Raw genomic sequence first — 14,133 nt, 5'->3', positions numbered from 1 at the left:
TCCTGCAGATGCTTCATTCCTGCCCGGGGCCTTTGCTCTCCAAGGGGCACAGGGAGGTGGCTGGGCTGTGGCTGGTGCCATGTGGCACCTGGCTGGCACCGAGGAGCAGTGGCAGCCCAGTGCTCTCCTCCAGGGCTCTCCGGGCAAGCAACAGGGACCCTTGGTCCTGTCCCTTGGTCCTTGGTCCTGGCGGTCCCCATGCAGTGGCCAGCGTGGCTGGGAGAAGGTCCTGAGCACTGCAGTGGGTGCTGAGTGCTGGATCCCAGTCTGTGCAGAGTAGGACAAGGCTGGTTGGCTGTGGAAAGGCATGGGAAGACCTGGAGTGAGGGGTCTTTGAGCGTCTCGGAGGATTTGGGATGTTCCCATCCTGCTCCCGGCTGCTGTGGGAACACAAGGTGCTCTCTTAGAGCCCATGGACAGGAGGGCTCTGCTTCCAGAGGGAATCCAGCTCTCTTGTCAGAGCAGAGGTGCTGGGAGCTGCAGCAGGACATCCTGGCTGGGGGATGGAGCCTGTCCCAGCTGGGAGAGCTCTGTCCTCGGTGCAGGTGTGTGTGAGTGCTTGCAGGGAGCATCCTGTGTGCACAGGAGACCACACGTGTGGGGTGTCAGCAAGGTGTGCACCTGTGTTACACCTGTGTCTGTGTGGGCCTGTGCTCCCGTGTCCCGCTCCCCTCCCCTTTGGGCAGGGACGGTGAGATCAACCTCCAGGTCCTTCCTACCACCATGTGCTCCTGCTCTCTCCCTTGGAAATGCCGTTATTTCTATGAGAAAATATGGAAGCGCCTTCAGTCCCTGCTCAGTGACCTTCAAAACCATCCAGCAAATTGGGCTTGGACGCCGAGCCCGGCCAGATGGCCCTTCTCAAACACGCTGGCCGTGCAAACGGGGTTTTACTCCTGGATCCTGCTCCTGCTCCAAGGCAGCCTCGTGAAACGGCGCATTCAGTCTGTGCTCTGGGAAGGCAGCCGAGGAGGAGGCGCTGGGGCAGGGCCAAGCCGGGGTGGGGAGGGACAGCGCCGGCAGCCCAGAGGCTTCAGGGTGGTAATTGAATTGTGAAGGCCAGAGTTAAGTGGGGACGATCCCAAACTGGATGGGAAAGAGCTGGATGTGGGCACCTGGGGCTGCCAGTGCTGTGTCCAACTGGGATGGCTGTGGGATGTGTGAGCGAGGTGGAGGGCGCTGGAAGACATCTCTGGTGCTGGTGGAGAGGAGCCTGCAGGAGTGATGGGATGGCAGGGAACTGGGCCGGGCCAGAGGGGACTCCTGGAGCCCAGGAGAGGAAAGAGAAAACCAAAATACAATAAGGGAAGGGAAGGGAAGGGAAGGGAAGGGAAGGGAAGGGAAGGGAAGGGAAGGGAAGGGAAGGGAAGGGAAGGGAAGGGAAGGGAAGGGAAGGGAAGGGAAGGGAAGGGAAGGGAAGGGAAGGGAAGGGAAGGGAAGGGAAGGGAAGGGAAGGGAAGGGAAGGGAAGGGAAGGGAAGGGTTAAAAGACCTGTCAGAGCTGAGCCTCTCTGGAAACATGGGAGACAGCTGGAAAAGATTTAAATATCTCTTTGCTGTGTGTCTGGGAGCTGTGGGTGCCAGCGAAAGGTAGTCTTATTTCTGATAATATCTGGTCTGACACACTCAATGTGTTTAACAGTTTTCAGTTCACTCAGGCAGATGAGCCTAACTAGGAAGCGAGCACGCAGGGACCCCGGGATGCTGCATTAGCATGCAACTGGAGAGGAGTGCTCTGCCTCTACATGCAGAGGGAGGCTGAAGCTATTGCACAAGCTGTGGCTGATCAGTCTGAAGGATCCATCTCCCAAATTCAGGGGTGACCAAGCCCCTGGCATGGATGCCATCCTGCAGGGATGTTGGGGACCCTGGTGCAGTGCCTGGGGGGATGCTGGGGCTGGGGGCCCTTTGTCTCACCCCCACACTGGTCACCAACAGCACCAACCTCCCCCAGTCACTGCTGGTCTCTCACGAGTCACCTCCCTCGTCTGTCCTTGGTCACCAGCGAGAGGCACAGGGGGAGCTGGATGATGCTGGTGATTGCCTCCAGGTCAGCAGCACCAGGAACACGGGGCACCTCTTCCATACAGACCTGGGAAGTGGAGAGGGGTCCTGAAGGAGCTCAGCTGACCATAAATGCTTCCAATGGGATTGGCACAGCCCTGCTGGTGACCTGAGCCTCTGGCAAGGGTTTCATGCCCTCACCTGTGGGACATCAGTGTGAGCAATCAACCACATCCCCTAAGGCCTCTTGCCCAGGAGGTCCTCCCTTGGTGGCTGGGGGGCTCTGCCTGGGGGCACGGGGGCTGTGGCAAGTGTCTGTGAGCTGTCAGGGTGACGCTGAGCCCAGAGGAGCTGCTGCAGCCTGGTCGTGTGGAGACAGGCAATTGAGTGCTGGGCTGCAGATTTCCCTGCCCTCGTGCTTGGCCACGGTGGCTGTGCCAGAAGGGGAGATTAGAGGGTGCATGAACTTGTTGCACGACATGCACCATTTTCTAGCCAGCAAAGGTATGTTTAATCACATGGAATTGCTGCCAAGAATTAGCATTGAAAGCTATCATTAGGCATTACTATTATTAAAGAACAGATTTTTCCCTAAATGCAGTTCTGGAGCAAAATCCAATACCTGGAGTGTGCACCAAAGGTTGACTGGAAATTTTCTGCCAAAGGTTGGTCAGAAATTTCCCACCCAACTGGTATCATTTGAAAAATGGAGCCATCAGCTACATGGGACTATTGCTAAAGTATCTGTCTGTTTTTTTAGCAAAACTCCAGCCCTTCATAATGCAATGATTTGGGTTTTCAACTAAAAAAAATAATTAATGAAATTTCCCCAAATAGAAGTATGGAAATCCAATCCCACTGTGATGCCCACGGTTGGACACGGTGTCACCTCAAGCATGTCCAGGAAGAGGGGACAAACCCTGCTGCTGTTGGACACCTGTGCCTTGTGCATGGACCAAGGGTTCAGCAACAGTCCTGATGGGCCAGTGGAGAATCCAGCCCAGCGGTGCATCCATCCCATCCAACCCATCCCATCCCATCCCATCCCATCCCATCCCATCCCATCCCATCCCATCCCATCCCATCCCATCCCATCCCTCCCTTTCCCAGCAGGATAAAGGCAGATTTCCCTCCCTGCTACTGTTCTGGGAAGCGAGTCAGGTGCTGGTCTCACCTGAAAACCTGTTCTCTGCACAGGGCTGAAGGAAAGCACTGCCTGGGATGGTTTTCCATCAGAAAACAGGGGTTTATTGGAATCAAATCTTTCCCTGGGAACTTGTCGATCTCGCTGCCATTTTCCCGGGAAGAAGCCTTGCAGAATCACTTTGACTTTCTTGTTTCAGCAGTGTCAAAATGTTTATTCCAATCATGTCAAAACACGAAGTTCATTTCAGGAAAGTAAAAATATTTCATTTTGAATTTATCATTTCCTTCACTTAACTTCCACTTTATGTTCCGTGAAAGTACTTTTTAATAGGCGCCGCTTGAGATCTCCTCGCGCCGCGACATCCCGGGGAGGAGGCGACGCGGGAGCGTCACACGTGGCATTTCCGAGGCCCGAATTAGCATTTGGGGGAATTTTCATTTCACAGGATGTGCTGCACGTGTGGCTTTGCCTCCCAAAGCAGAGCAGGCGCCTCACATGCTGCTGGGGCTGCCTTGGTACTACCCCCACTCCCAGCCTTTGCAGAGACCCAGCAACAGCTCAGCTGCTTCCCACTGGGGCTCTGCCCTGGACCCTGCAGCTGCTGGGATGGTGAAGGGGATGGGGGCTTCAGAGCAGCCCTCAGGTGTCTGTCTGGGGTGGGGGGAACGGGTAGAGGGTGCATGGTGGGTTCTTGTGGGAATAGTTCAGATGGAAACACTGCTGGCTGGGTGGGGTGGGGTGGGATGGGATGGGACACAAGCACCAGGTGAGGACAACAAGCCTATGCTCTGCCCAGAGCTGTGGGGGAACAGGAGCTCAGTCTGCCCTGCCCTCCGGGGATCCAGTCTGAGAGGAGATGCCTGGGAAAGCAGCTCTCCACCTCCTCCTGAACCTGTGGCTACTTCTTCTCATCCCGCAACTGACCACTCTCCCTTCAGGTAGGGGGGGTGTGATCCCCCAGCTCTGCCAAACCCTGCTCTTCCAGCTCCCCCTGCCCTCCTAACCCTAACCCTGATTGTAACCCTAAACCTAATCCTTGCCCTAATCATAATCCTAACCCCAATCCTAACGCTAAACCTAATCCTAAAGCTAAACCTAATCCTAATCGTAAACCTAACCCTAACCCTAACCCTAACCCTAACCCTAACCCTAACCCTAACCCTAACCCTAACCCTAACAGTGTGTGGCAGATGCTGAGGAGCTGGAGGTCCTCCCATTCACACCATCCTGAGACCACTCAGACCAGTTTTGCAGCAGGTACTGAAGCATCCACCAGCCCCCAGGCACCGGAGCATTGGAGCAGCCACCAGTCCATGCACCCAGTGCTGGGGACACAGCTCCAGCACTGTGTGAGACAGGGCAGGTCCAGCCCCCCTCGCTGCCACGCTCACTGGCAAGGAGCAGTTCACACGTGCAGGGCAGGATGTGTTAGATCTGCCTGCTCCATCCCCTCTGAGCTCCTGTTTTCCCTTTCAGCTTCATCCTTCCCCCCATGGAGGTGCTGGGCACCTTACCGAGCTTGGGCACATCCATGTCACTCCCTCCCTCCCTCTCCTGAAGTGCAAACTGCACACAATAAACCAAAGTGTTGAATGGCTTCATCATCAGCATCGGGAGCAAATTGTTTCGTGCCCTAGAGCTGGGGGGCAGAGGAGCCCCATTTCCTGGCCAGATGGGCAGAGAGGGGGAAGCACAGCATTCCACTGGACACCTTTGTCCAGAGGCTGCTGGAAGCCACCAGGGAAAGGACAGAGCAGGGAGTTGCATCTGGCATGGGCTGCACTGGCATGGGAAGGATCATAAAATCCCATAATATCCTGAATTATGGATAGGGAACTCACAAGGATCATCGAGTCCAGCTCCTGGCCCTGCACAGGACACCTCAACAATCCCACCCTGTGCATCCTTGAGAGCATTGTTCAAATGGTATTTGGGCTCTGTCAGGCCTGGGACTGTGACCATCGGAGATTTGTGTACCCAGATCCTGCAGCCTCAACTGCCCAGCAGCCCTTCACTGCTGCTGCTGCTGCCCTGCCAGCTCTGCCCTGCTCTTTCTCCCCGGTGCTCTGTGCCCATGCTCATCCCCGCCTCTGGAGAAGCAGGGCTGGAGCAGCAGCTGAGAGGTGTGAGAGGGCTTTGACTCAGAAAGATCTCTGAAATTCCAGCTCTTACCCCACAGACCCCCAGCTTCCTCAGTGAGCACCTGGCACTGGGATCAGGCGGCTGGGACAAGGGGACCCTGGGGTGTGGGGGACAGATGTGGCAGCTTGGTGCCCCCCAGCTCTGCCCCCTGGCCTATCTGTCCCCACGGGGTGATGGCTGAGCAGGGGGTGCAGCTCGAAGGGGCCAGTGGCAGTGTGGCTGATGGAGACGCTCCTGCCCGGTGCCAGGAGGTTGAGTGATAATTATCCAGGTGCTCGGGAACAGGGGCTGGAAGCCAGCCCTGTGCTGCTGCTGGGGGCACAGGATTCAACATCCTCCTCCGGGCATCCCAGACCTGTGTGTGCCTTACACCCGGGAATGGGGCCATCGCACCCAGGAATGTGCTGCTCCACACGTGTGGGGATGAGTGAGGAGGTCAGGGATGAGCCTTGGGCAAGCCAGGGACGGGAGCACCGTGGGACAGGAGCAGCTTTGGTTGCGAGGAGCCACAAAGCCGTCCAACCTGTCACCTTCCCCACCAGCGGCCATCCCTGCCTGCAGGGGCTGGCCCTGCTGTACGGGTGGGGAAACTGAGGCAGCAGGTGAGCGAGACCAGTGGTTCTGCAGCATTAGGAGCTGCTAAAGCTCCAGGGTGACCTGGCAGTGTGGGCAGGGAGCTCTGAGTGCCATCCCCAAGGGGCAAGGTGGCTCAGGGTGAGGGCAGGGAGGCACCTGCAGCAGCGGAGGAGGAGAAGTGCTGAGGGAGAAATGGGGCAGCACCAGGAGGGAGAGGCACCCACGGAGCAGAACGGGAAGGGCTGTGCAGGCTGGGACCCTCTGCTCGGCTCGGCCTTGGGGAGCTGGGCTGGGAAAACAGGGCTGGGAGAGAGGGTGAGAAATGTGGGAGGGTTTTGACTAAGAAAGGCAACACTGAGGGAAAAAACATCGCTGGGCTCCAAGTGGGCAAAAGGCTGCAGAGAGAGGAGGGAACGGCAGGCCCTTGGGCAGGGAAAGGAGGTCATGGGTGTAAACCACAGCAAGGGAAATTTGGGATAGATCCCTGGAGAAATGCTCCAGGGAGGAGGGAGGAAAGGGAGATGTGGGGGTTGGCACCACTCTGGGGCCTGTAGGGTTAGGGGATTTTAGGGTCAGGTCTGTCCCAAGGTTGCTCTGGTGCCAGCCTGGCTCAGCCTCCCCGGACCAGCGGCACCGGGAGATGTGGGGTCAGCGGGTCCCCAGCTGCCGGGCAGGGGGTCAGGGAACACACCCCCCCAAGCCCCCAGCTGCTGGGATGTGCCTCCAGGAACAGCTGGAGCCTCTGCAGCCATCACCGCGGGTTGTGAAACAGAGCACTTGTCAAGTCCCGCCTGTGTATTGCATTATATTTATTATATTATATTGTATCTATTAGATTATATTATACTTTATTATATTATTAGAGCTGTCAGGCCGAGCACTTCCAGGCTGCAACCCTCAGCTCCTTAGTTGCTTGGGTAACCTCAGGCCGTCCCTTTGGACCGGGAATGGGGCTGCAGGAGCAGGATTGCATGTGACTGTGGCATGAAAGATGCTGTTACAGGAACAAGTGGTGGCACCAAGGGTGACAAAGCCCAGAAGGATGCAGGGAGCTCAGAGACAGTGTTACCCAGGGCCAGCCAGGCATGGCGGGTGCGCAGGGACACGTCTGCAGTGGGGACGGGCAGAGCGGGCAGGGTGAGGCAGGAGGGTCCCTCAGGTGGTGGGGAAGGGACAAAGGTGGGGGACAGACTGTGTGGCTGCTCCAGACACCCCTGTCCCCAGTGCGTGCAGTGCCAGGGGTGTGTCCCCAGGGGATGCGTGAGGAGGGGGATATTGGGGTGCAGGCAGCGAGGTGGATGCAGGGGGCAGGGATCAGGCGAGTGTCCCAGTGGGTGCTGGGTGAGGGCTGCAGGTGGGTGCACGCTGAGGGGTTTGCACCCTCATCCCCAGCGGGTGCCGGGGTGTGTATGGCTGGGCAGCGTCCGCAGCGCGCCTGAGTCGGGGGGAACAATGATGTCCTCCAGCGCTGCTGGGCCTCGGGGGGATGCGGGCATCCGACCCTGCCCCGGGTGGGCTTCGTGGGTCCGACCCCACGGTCACCGCGTGTCCAATGGGGACATCACCGGGGAGTCAGCCGGCTGATGGGCCCGGCGGGCTGCGGACCGGACAGGCCCCGAGGGGCCTGGGATCGGGATCGGGACCGGGGTCGGGATCGCCCCCAAACGTGGGCGGGGGGCGTGGGCTGTGCGGAGGGGGCGTGTCCCCGTGAGGGGCGGGGCCGAGCGGCGGTGGGCGGGGCTCGCTCGGGGTCTCCCCGACCGCGCCGCGGGGGCGTGGCCGAGGCGGGCCGGGGGCGCGGCCCGTAGTAAAGGGGCGTGTCCCTCCGCGCGGCCGCGTTGCCCCGGGTGACGCGCGGATGCAGCCGGCACCCGTGACGTCACCCGCGGGGCGGGGCCGCTCCCCCCATTCATCCCCCCGCCCGCGGAGCGTCCCGCCGGCGCCCATCCAATCAGCGGGCGGGGGGGGCGTGGCCGCCGGGCCCCTCCAGCCAATGAGGCGGCGGCGGCGGCCCGGGGCAACAATGGGGGGCGCCCGGGGCGCACGTGGGGCCGCGGCGGGGCCGGGCGGGGGTCGCGGCCCGGGCCGGGCGGGGGGAGCGCGGTGCCGGGGCGCGGTGCCGGGGCTCTCCGCTCCGCTCCGCTCCGTCCCGCCCCGCCGCTGCCCCGCGAGGCGCGGGGGCACTCCCCTCCCCCGCCCTCCCCCCGCCCCTCCGGGCCCTCCCCCTGTGTCACGGCGGCGCCCGCATTCGGGAACGGGCACGGCGGAGGGAGGGAAGGAGGGAGCGAGCGAGCGAACGAGCGAGCGAGCGAGCGAGGGAGCGGCGGCCGCCCCAGCATGTGGCCCGCCCGCGCCGTGGCGGCAGCGCGGCGGCGGCGGCGGCGGCGGGCAGGTGCGCGGCCGCTGAAGCGGAGCGGGGGGGCGTAGGGGCGGGAGCCGCCCGCCGCCGCCCTCGCCGGCGCTGTCAGGTGCGTGCCGCCCGCCAGCATGGCTCCGCCGCGCCGCCGGACCTAGCGCCGGGCTGCCCGCGGGAGACTGCGCCCGCCGCGCCGAGGGCTCCCCCCATCTCCGTCCCGCTTCTCCCCGCTTAGGTGCCCCGCCGCCCGGCCCCGGAGCCCGCCGGTCCCCGGCCGAGGATGCCGCCCGCCACCGCTCGCTCCGGTTCATCTGTTGCTGCCTGACCGCGCCACCAGCCCGATGGATGCGGCCGCCCCCGCGCCCTGCCCTCCCGCAGCCGCCCCGCTGGCTACCGAGCCGGGAACCGCTCCGGAGCTCCGCGGCTGGTAAAAACCAAATCAAAACCAAATCCGAACCAAAAAACATCCCCCTGCTTCGGTCCGGACTGGAGAGGCGGCCGAGGACCATGCAGCGTGTCCCACGGCTCGGCGCTCCCGGCGCGGCGCCGGGCACAGCCGCCTCCTAGAGCCGCCGGACCCGGGGCTCCCCCGGACTCGGGGCTCCCCCCTCCAGGACCCGCGCACCGAGCGGCTCCTCCTTCCCTTCTCCCCTCCAGCCGGGCAGGGAGCCCGCCTTCGCACTCCTCTCCCTCTCAAGATTTTGGGGTTTTTGTTGTGTGTTTGGTTTTTTTTTTTTGGGTGGAAACCGCCCGTAACTCCGGGGGGGGCTCTGGGGTGGCAGCGGGGAGGCGACCATGGAAGAAAAGCTCCAGGCGCATCAGGTGGAGATCGACCCGGATTTCGAGCCGCAGAGCCGTCCCCGCTCCTGCACTTGGCCTCTCCCCCACCCCGACTTGGCGGCGGAGGAGGAGGATGGGGGCGCGGGGGGAACCCCGGCGCTGGCGGCCGGCGGGGACGGAGCCGAGAACGCGGCGGCCCCGGTGGAGCGCAGAGTCGCCGCCGCTCCCCCGCCGCCCCCCGGCGCGGATGTGGGGCAGCTCCGCAAGGCCAAGACCTCCCGGCGCAACGCCTGGGGCAACCTCTCCTACGCCGACCTCATCACCAAAGCCATCGAGAGCTCGCCGGAGAAGCGCCTCACCCTCTCCCAGATCTACGACTGGATGGTGCGATACGTCCCCTACTTTAAGGATAAAGGAGACAGCAACAGCTCCGCCGGCTGGAAGGTACCTGACCCCCTGACCCCAACCCCAGCGCAACTTTGCCCTCTCTCCCGAAGGTGTGCCGGAGCATGGAGGTTTCTCCCGGGGCAGCCGGAGCCTGGTTCTGGCAGGGAGGCTTGGGGGATCCCCGCCGACCTCACAGCTAGGGAGATAAGGGCTCGGTCAAGTTTTGGGGAGAGCTGGTGTCTCGTGGTGCTGTGTGTTGGAACGGGGTGAGCTTGTCCTGCGTCACCCGCCGGCCTCGGGCTGAGGGTCGGAGCGGTGCCGCCGTCCCCCCGGGAGGTCAGGGCGAGGGATGGAGACAGGCAGCGGGGGCGCGGGCGGCTCTCCCTGGTGTGCGAGCCCTACGGTACGGTGAGTGACAGCCCCGAGTACCGGGGTACAGTGAATGATAATCCCACTGCCACAGCTCTCCTGGCCCTTCCTGTGGGGACCCCGGCCGTGCCAGGTCCCCGCGTGTTGGTGGCCGGCCCGGCAGGACGCCGGAGGGAGGGCTGTTCCCAAGCAGCTGTCTCCAGACTGGCTTTTAGCCGGTGCGTCCCCGCTGCCTCAGCCCCCGCCTTCTCCGAGGCTGCGTCCCCCTCCCGGGGGGCCAGGCAGGCAGCACACGGTCCCCGCGGCTCCAAGCTGGCATTCCCCGGCTCTGCGCTCGGCTGGCACTGTGGGCTCGTTAGGATTCCCTGGCGCAGGCAGTATTCCCCTCTCTGTCGCTGTGAGCTGGGGATCGATCCATGGCACCGGCCATCCCGGCACCAGCGAGGGCACGGAGGGTGCTTGGTCTGGGGTCACCCTGGCCCCTGCCCCTCTGGCTGGGCTCTGCACTGGAAAGGGGGAAGAGATCGGCTCTGTCCAGATGGTGTCAGTAAAAAGGAGCCAGTTTCTCTTAAGTCCTCCCCTAAGCCCTGTCACCTCCAGTGTGATTAGTGTGTTAGCAGGCTCCGGGGGCTCCCACACCAGCCTGCGGCCCTGGCACGCATGCCCTGGCTCCGTTGGGGGCAACCAGATCCAGCCCACCTCGGGGGTCCTTCTTGGGTGCAAACGGGGCTCTTTTGGGGCAGGAAGGCTGGACTATGTGGCACCTGTATCCAGGCTGTGGGAGCCGGTGTTGTGTGGAGGCTGGGCACCCACTCCTGGTGAGTGAGCTGAGGGCAGCTGGTGTCCCCCCGGTGCGGGAAGGGTGTCAGGGCTGTGGAGGTGGCAGGAAGTGGTGCTTGTGTGGGGCCTCTCAAACCTCCACCTGGGGTGAGACCTGCACAGCCCTGGGCACGTGCTGGGGAAGAAGGGTCTCCCAATGCTCGCACACCATGGGGACAGCAGGGGACATGCAGTGATGGGGTCTGGAGATGTGTCAGGGCTCTGAACTGGGGGCTGGGAGGGCTGGGATGAGGAGTGAAGGGATTCCCAGGCAGTCACATGTCTCACTGGAGGCTTCGTGTTGCGTGGTGTGCAAAGGGGGAGGACAGGCTCAGAGTCCAGCTGCTGTTGGGCACCAGGGGCGTTTCAGGGGCTGCTTGCTCAGGTGGGCTCCCCTGTGTGCACCCCATCATGGGATCCTCTCCCCTTTCCTGGCCCGTCTCTGGTTCGGAGTGCCTCTGCCAAGGCTCTGCCTGGGCTGTGGGCAGGTGGCTCTGCTGCCTGGGCTGCTCTGCTGGGGCTGCTTCCCTCCTGGCAGCCTCCCGTGCCCCCTTGTTTGCCCTGGGGTTTGAAGCCCCCAGCTGGGCTGAGGCCCAGTGAAGTGCCCTGCCCAACCTGTCTGCACTCCAGGCTGGGCAGAGCGGGGTGCCCTGGGGCAGAGCAGGATGCCCTGGAGCCTCTCCTGGTGCTGCAAGTGCCCAGTCCCCAGCTGGGACTGGTGGTGCGAGGGCTGGCAACAGCCCAGGGTAACAGGCAGAGACCTCCTTTGCGTGGTGGTTTCATCAGGCCACAGCGTGTCAGGAGTTAAACACCTCCCCCACAGCCCCTGGTCCCTCCTGGATGTCCCCTGCCCCAAACCCCCTCGGTGTCCCCTCCCCCGGCTGCCGAGGGAGCCCCCAGAGCACTGGCCAGTCGGTTTTGTGGCAATGAGCTGCTGGTGGCTGATTACAGGACCCCTGGGGAAGCTGTGTCCCTTGGCCCCAGGCCTGGGAGAAGCGTGGCAGGGCCACAGCTTTGCGTTGCCCAGCATGGCAGGGTCGGAACAAGGTCTTGGCTGCTTCTTTGATTGGTTCCTTCACAGCCTCTTGGTGCTGGACAGAGCAGGATGGTGGGGTCTGGGGCCTGGCCGAGGGCCCAGCGTCCCCATGGGCATTGGCTGTGCTGCTGCTCTGGCAGGACTTTGTAGAATCATGGGATGGTTTGGGTTGGAAGGGAGCTTGGAAGCTCATCTCATCCCATCCCCTTCCACTAGAACAGGTTGCTCAGAGCCGTGTTCAACCTGGCCTTGACCAGTTCAAATCCTACTCTTGCCTTCTCCAAACCCTCTCTGCCTTGCTCTGGCATCGGAGGGACCTTCAGACCACTCCCTGCATCCAGCTGGCAGTGGGGACGCTGAACCTACACCCAGCTGTGGTGTCGGATGTGCCTGTCAGGAATGTGTGCCCCAGGCTGGTGGTGGTCTCTTGGAGGGGAAGGCTGTTGGCAGGGGTTGCATTTTGGGGTCTCCTTCCCCACCAGGCTGCGCATTGCGTTACATGGTTTCATAAAATCACAGAATCATGGAATGGTTTGGGTTGGAAGGGACCCTAAAGCCCATTCCATTCCACCCCTGCCATGGGCAGGGACACCTTCCACTATCTCAGGTTCCTCCAAGCCCTGTCCAGCCTGGCCTTGGTCCCTTCCAGGGATGGGGCAGCCACATCGTTCATGGTGAGGTAAACTGAGGGACAGAACCCAAACACCTCGGCCGTGCCCAGCATCAGCACCAGGACCAGTCTGGGTCGGATGGAGAGCACACGGGGGATGCTCGGGCTGCTGATCCTCAGGAAGTGCATCCCCCATGGGCTGAGCCGGTGTGTCGGGCTGGTGCACCAGGAGCTGCTGCTGCTGCTGCTTCCCGATGCAGGGCAGCGGGCGCCCGCTGACTGACAGTTCTGCTTAATTAGGGAGTTGTTATTTTATCAATTCCAAAGCGCTTGAAGTTTTCTGCTCCAGCTCACGCTTTCCTCTTGTTAATGGGAAACCAACACCCTCCGTCAGAAAGGCAGCAGCACTGATGCATTTTAAAGGGTTCTGCTTGCTCCGGTTTGACATCCAAAATATAACAATCAAGCCATCAGCTGGTGGATGCCTGTTTGATGCGGCTCTGACAGTGCTGAAACCTTAATTTTCCGGCCCTCCCTGCACCTCCTCCTCCTTTCTATTGCCGGGTCGGTAGCGTGGCGGCTGTGCCTGGCATGGGGGCCGGGGCTGCCGTGTGCTCGGGGCTGCCATGCAGAGACACCCCCCTGCCAAGTGCCACCGTCCTCCTGCAGGGCAGAACGGAAATGAATTAGGGAGAAAAAGGTGTGGAAATGGAGTTTGGGTGGGAGTGTGGTCCTAGTTCCCATTGCTGCTCGAGGATTTGGGGGTTTGGGGTACCAGGCTGTTTCCCCTCCCTGCTGCTCTGTGACCCCTGAGCTATGGCCAAGGGGGAGGGCCCTGCTGGGCAGCCCCCGAGGATCCTTCCAGGGAGCAGCTCCTGGTTTTGTGGCTCTGTGGCTCTGTCGGTGGTGCCCCCTCGCCCGTCCCCTCTCGGATGGGGACAGTGCCCCTGGAGCCTTGCCCAGTGTGGCTGGAGAGGCTCCAACCCAGCGCCTGGGACCGATGGGGATGGCTCTCCCCTCGCAGAGGGCAGCCCGAGTGCCCCCAGGGCGTGGGTGCTGCCACTGGGGGTGGCACAGCAGTGAAGGGGCAGTTTCAGGGAGGATGGGGTGACCTGGCTCTGGGGTGACCTGGCTCTGGGGGTGCACATCGGGCTCGCTGCCGTTTGTGCTGGGCTCAGCAGTGTGGGTACCGGGGGGCTCGGCGGGGGCACGGACCGGGACCCCGGCTGAGGGGGGGTGGGCGGTCAGGGCTGCCCTTGGGGCGGTTTGGCTCGGCTCGGTCACGGATCCCATCCTGTCCATATATGGAGATTTTTCCAGCGGCAGGGAGAGCCCGATGCTCCCCGGAGAGCTGCCCTGGGCTGGGAGCGGCGGGGCCAGGAGAGCCCGGTCAGCCCGGGGAGCACGCAGGGCCGGCTCCTTCACCTCGGGGAGCCCCTCTGCCTCAGCTCCTGGATAAGCCCCCCTGGCTCTCCTGTCCCCACAGGTGCAACGCCCTCGGGATCCCCTCGTGTGAGGGGACCCCCCCCGCCCTTTCCCACAGCACAGGCAGGGTCCTCCTGGATTTGAGGCTGGGGTCTCCGAGCCTTCAGCACCACGGAGCTGAAGCAGGTGTCTTCCCACCTGTCCCCAGCTTCACCCAGGGATGGGGGAGCCAGTCACACCCCCCTGAGCCGCCCCCATGTGCTGCAGAGCTGCCGGTGATGTGGCTGTGAGGAATCCCCTCTCCTCCTTCCCACCTCATTTCACTCTCTCCTTTTGGAGGTTTTCATCTTCTAATTTTTTTTCCCCTCTCTCCCTTCTTCTGGAATCGCTTCTCATGCAGCGCTAACTGCTGAAGTAACACAAACCTGCTAAATGGTCCGGCTTTATGATAGCATAAAAATGATACTACAGAAGCGAGTGGGG

The 14,133-nt window shown here is 62.2% G+C and overlaps 2 protein-coding genes across 2 annotated transcripts in view; one reads left to right on the top strand and one right to left on the bottom strand.

The window, feature by feature from the left end:
* Positions 1-7,440: 7,440 nt before the first annotated feature.
* Positions 7,441-8,535, bottom strand: LOC138121846 (basic proline-rich protein-like). Its single transcript, XM_069035729.1, has one exon. It carries the CDS (start codon positions 8,533-8,535, stop codon positions 7,441-7,443), a length of 1,095 nt encoding a protein of 364 aa, XP_068891830.1.
* The window catches only part of FOXO6 (forkhead box O6), a 37,299-nt gene continuing 31,454 nt past the window's right edge, over positions 8,289-14,133 (top strand). Inside the window, exons 1-2 of the mRNA XM_069036001.1 lie at positions 8,289-8,336; positions 8,460-9,448. Coding sequence (XP_068892102.1) covers positions 9,020-9,448 — 429 coding nt within the window. The 5' untranslated portion in view covers positions 8,289-8,336; positions 8,460-9,019. The remainder of the gene's footprint in view (positions 8,337-8,459; positions 9,449-14,133) is intronic.

Source organism: Aphelocoma coerulescens, chromosome 23 (assembly GCF_041296385.1).
Source record: "Aphelocoma coerulescens isolate FSJ_1873_10779 chromosome 23, UR_Acoe_1.0, whole genome shotgun sequence".
In the NCBI taxonomy this organism is placed as follows: Eukaryota; Metazoa; Chordata; class Aves; order Passeriformes; family Corvidae; genus Aphelocoma; species Aphelocoma coerulescens.
Note: the sequence above shows the minus strand (reverse complement) of the source record. Positions and strands in the feature narration are given on the sequence as shown.

Excerpts from the sequence above, each read along its gene's own strand:
- LOC138121846 (XM_069035729.1), bottom strand. The coding sequence starts at position 8,535 with ATGAACCGGAGCGAGCGGTGGCGGGCGGCATCCTCGGCCGGGGACCGG.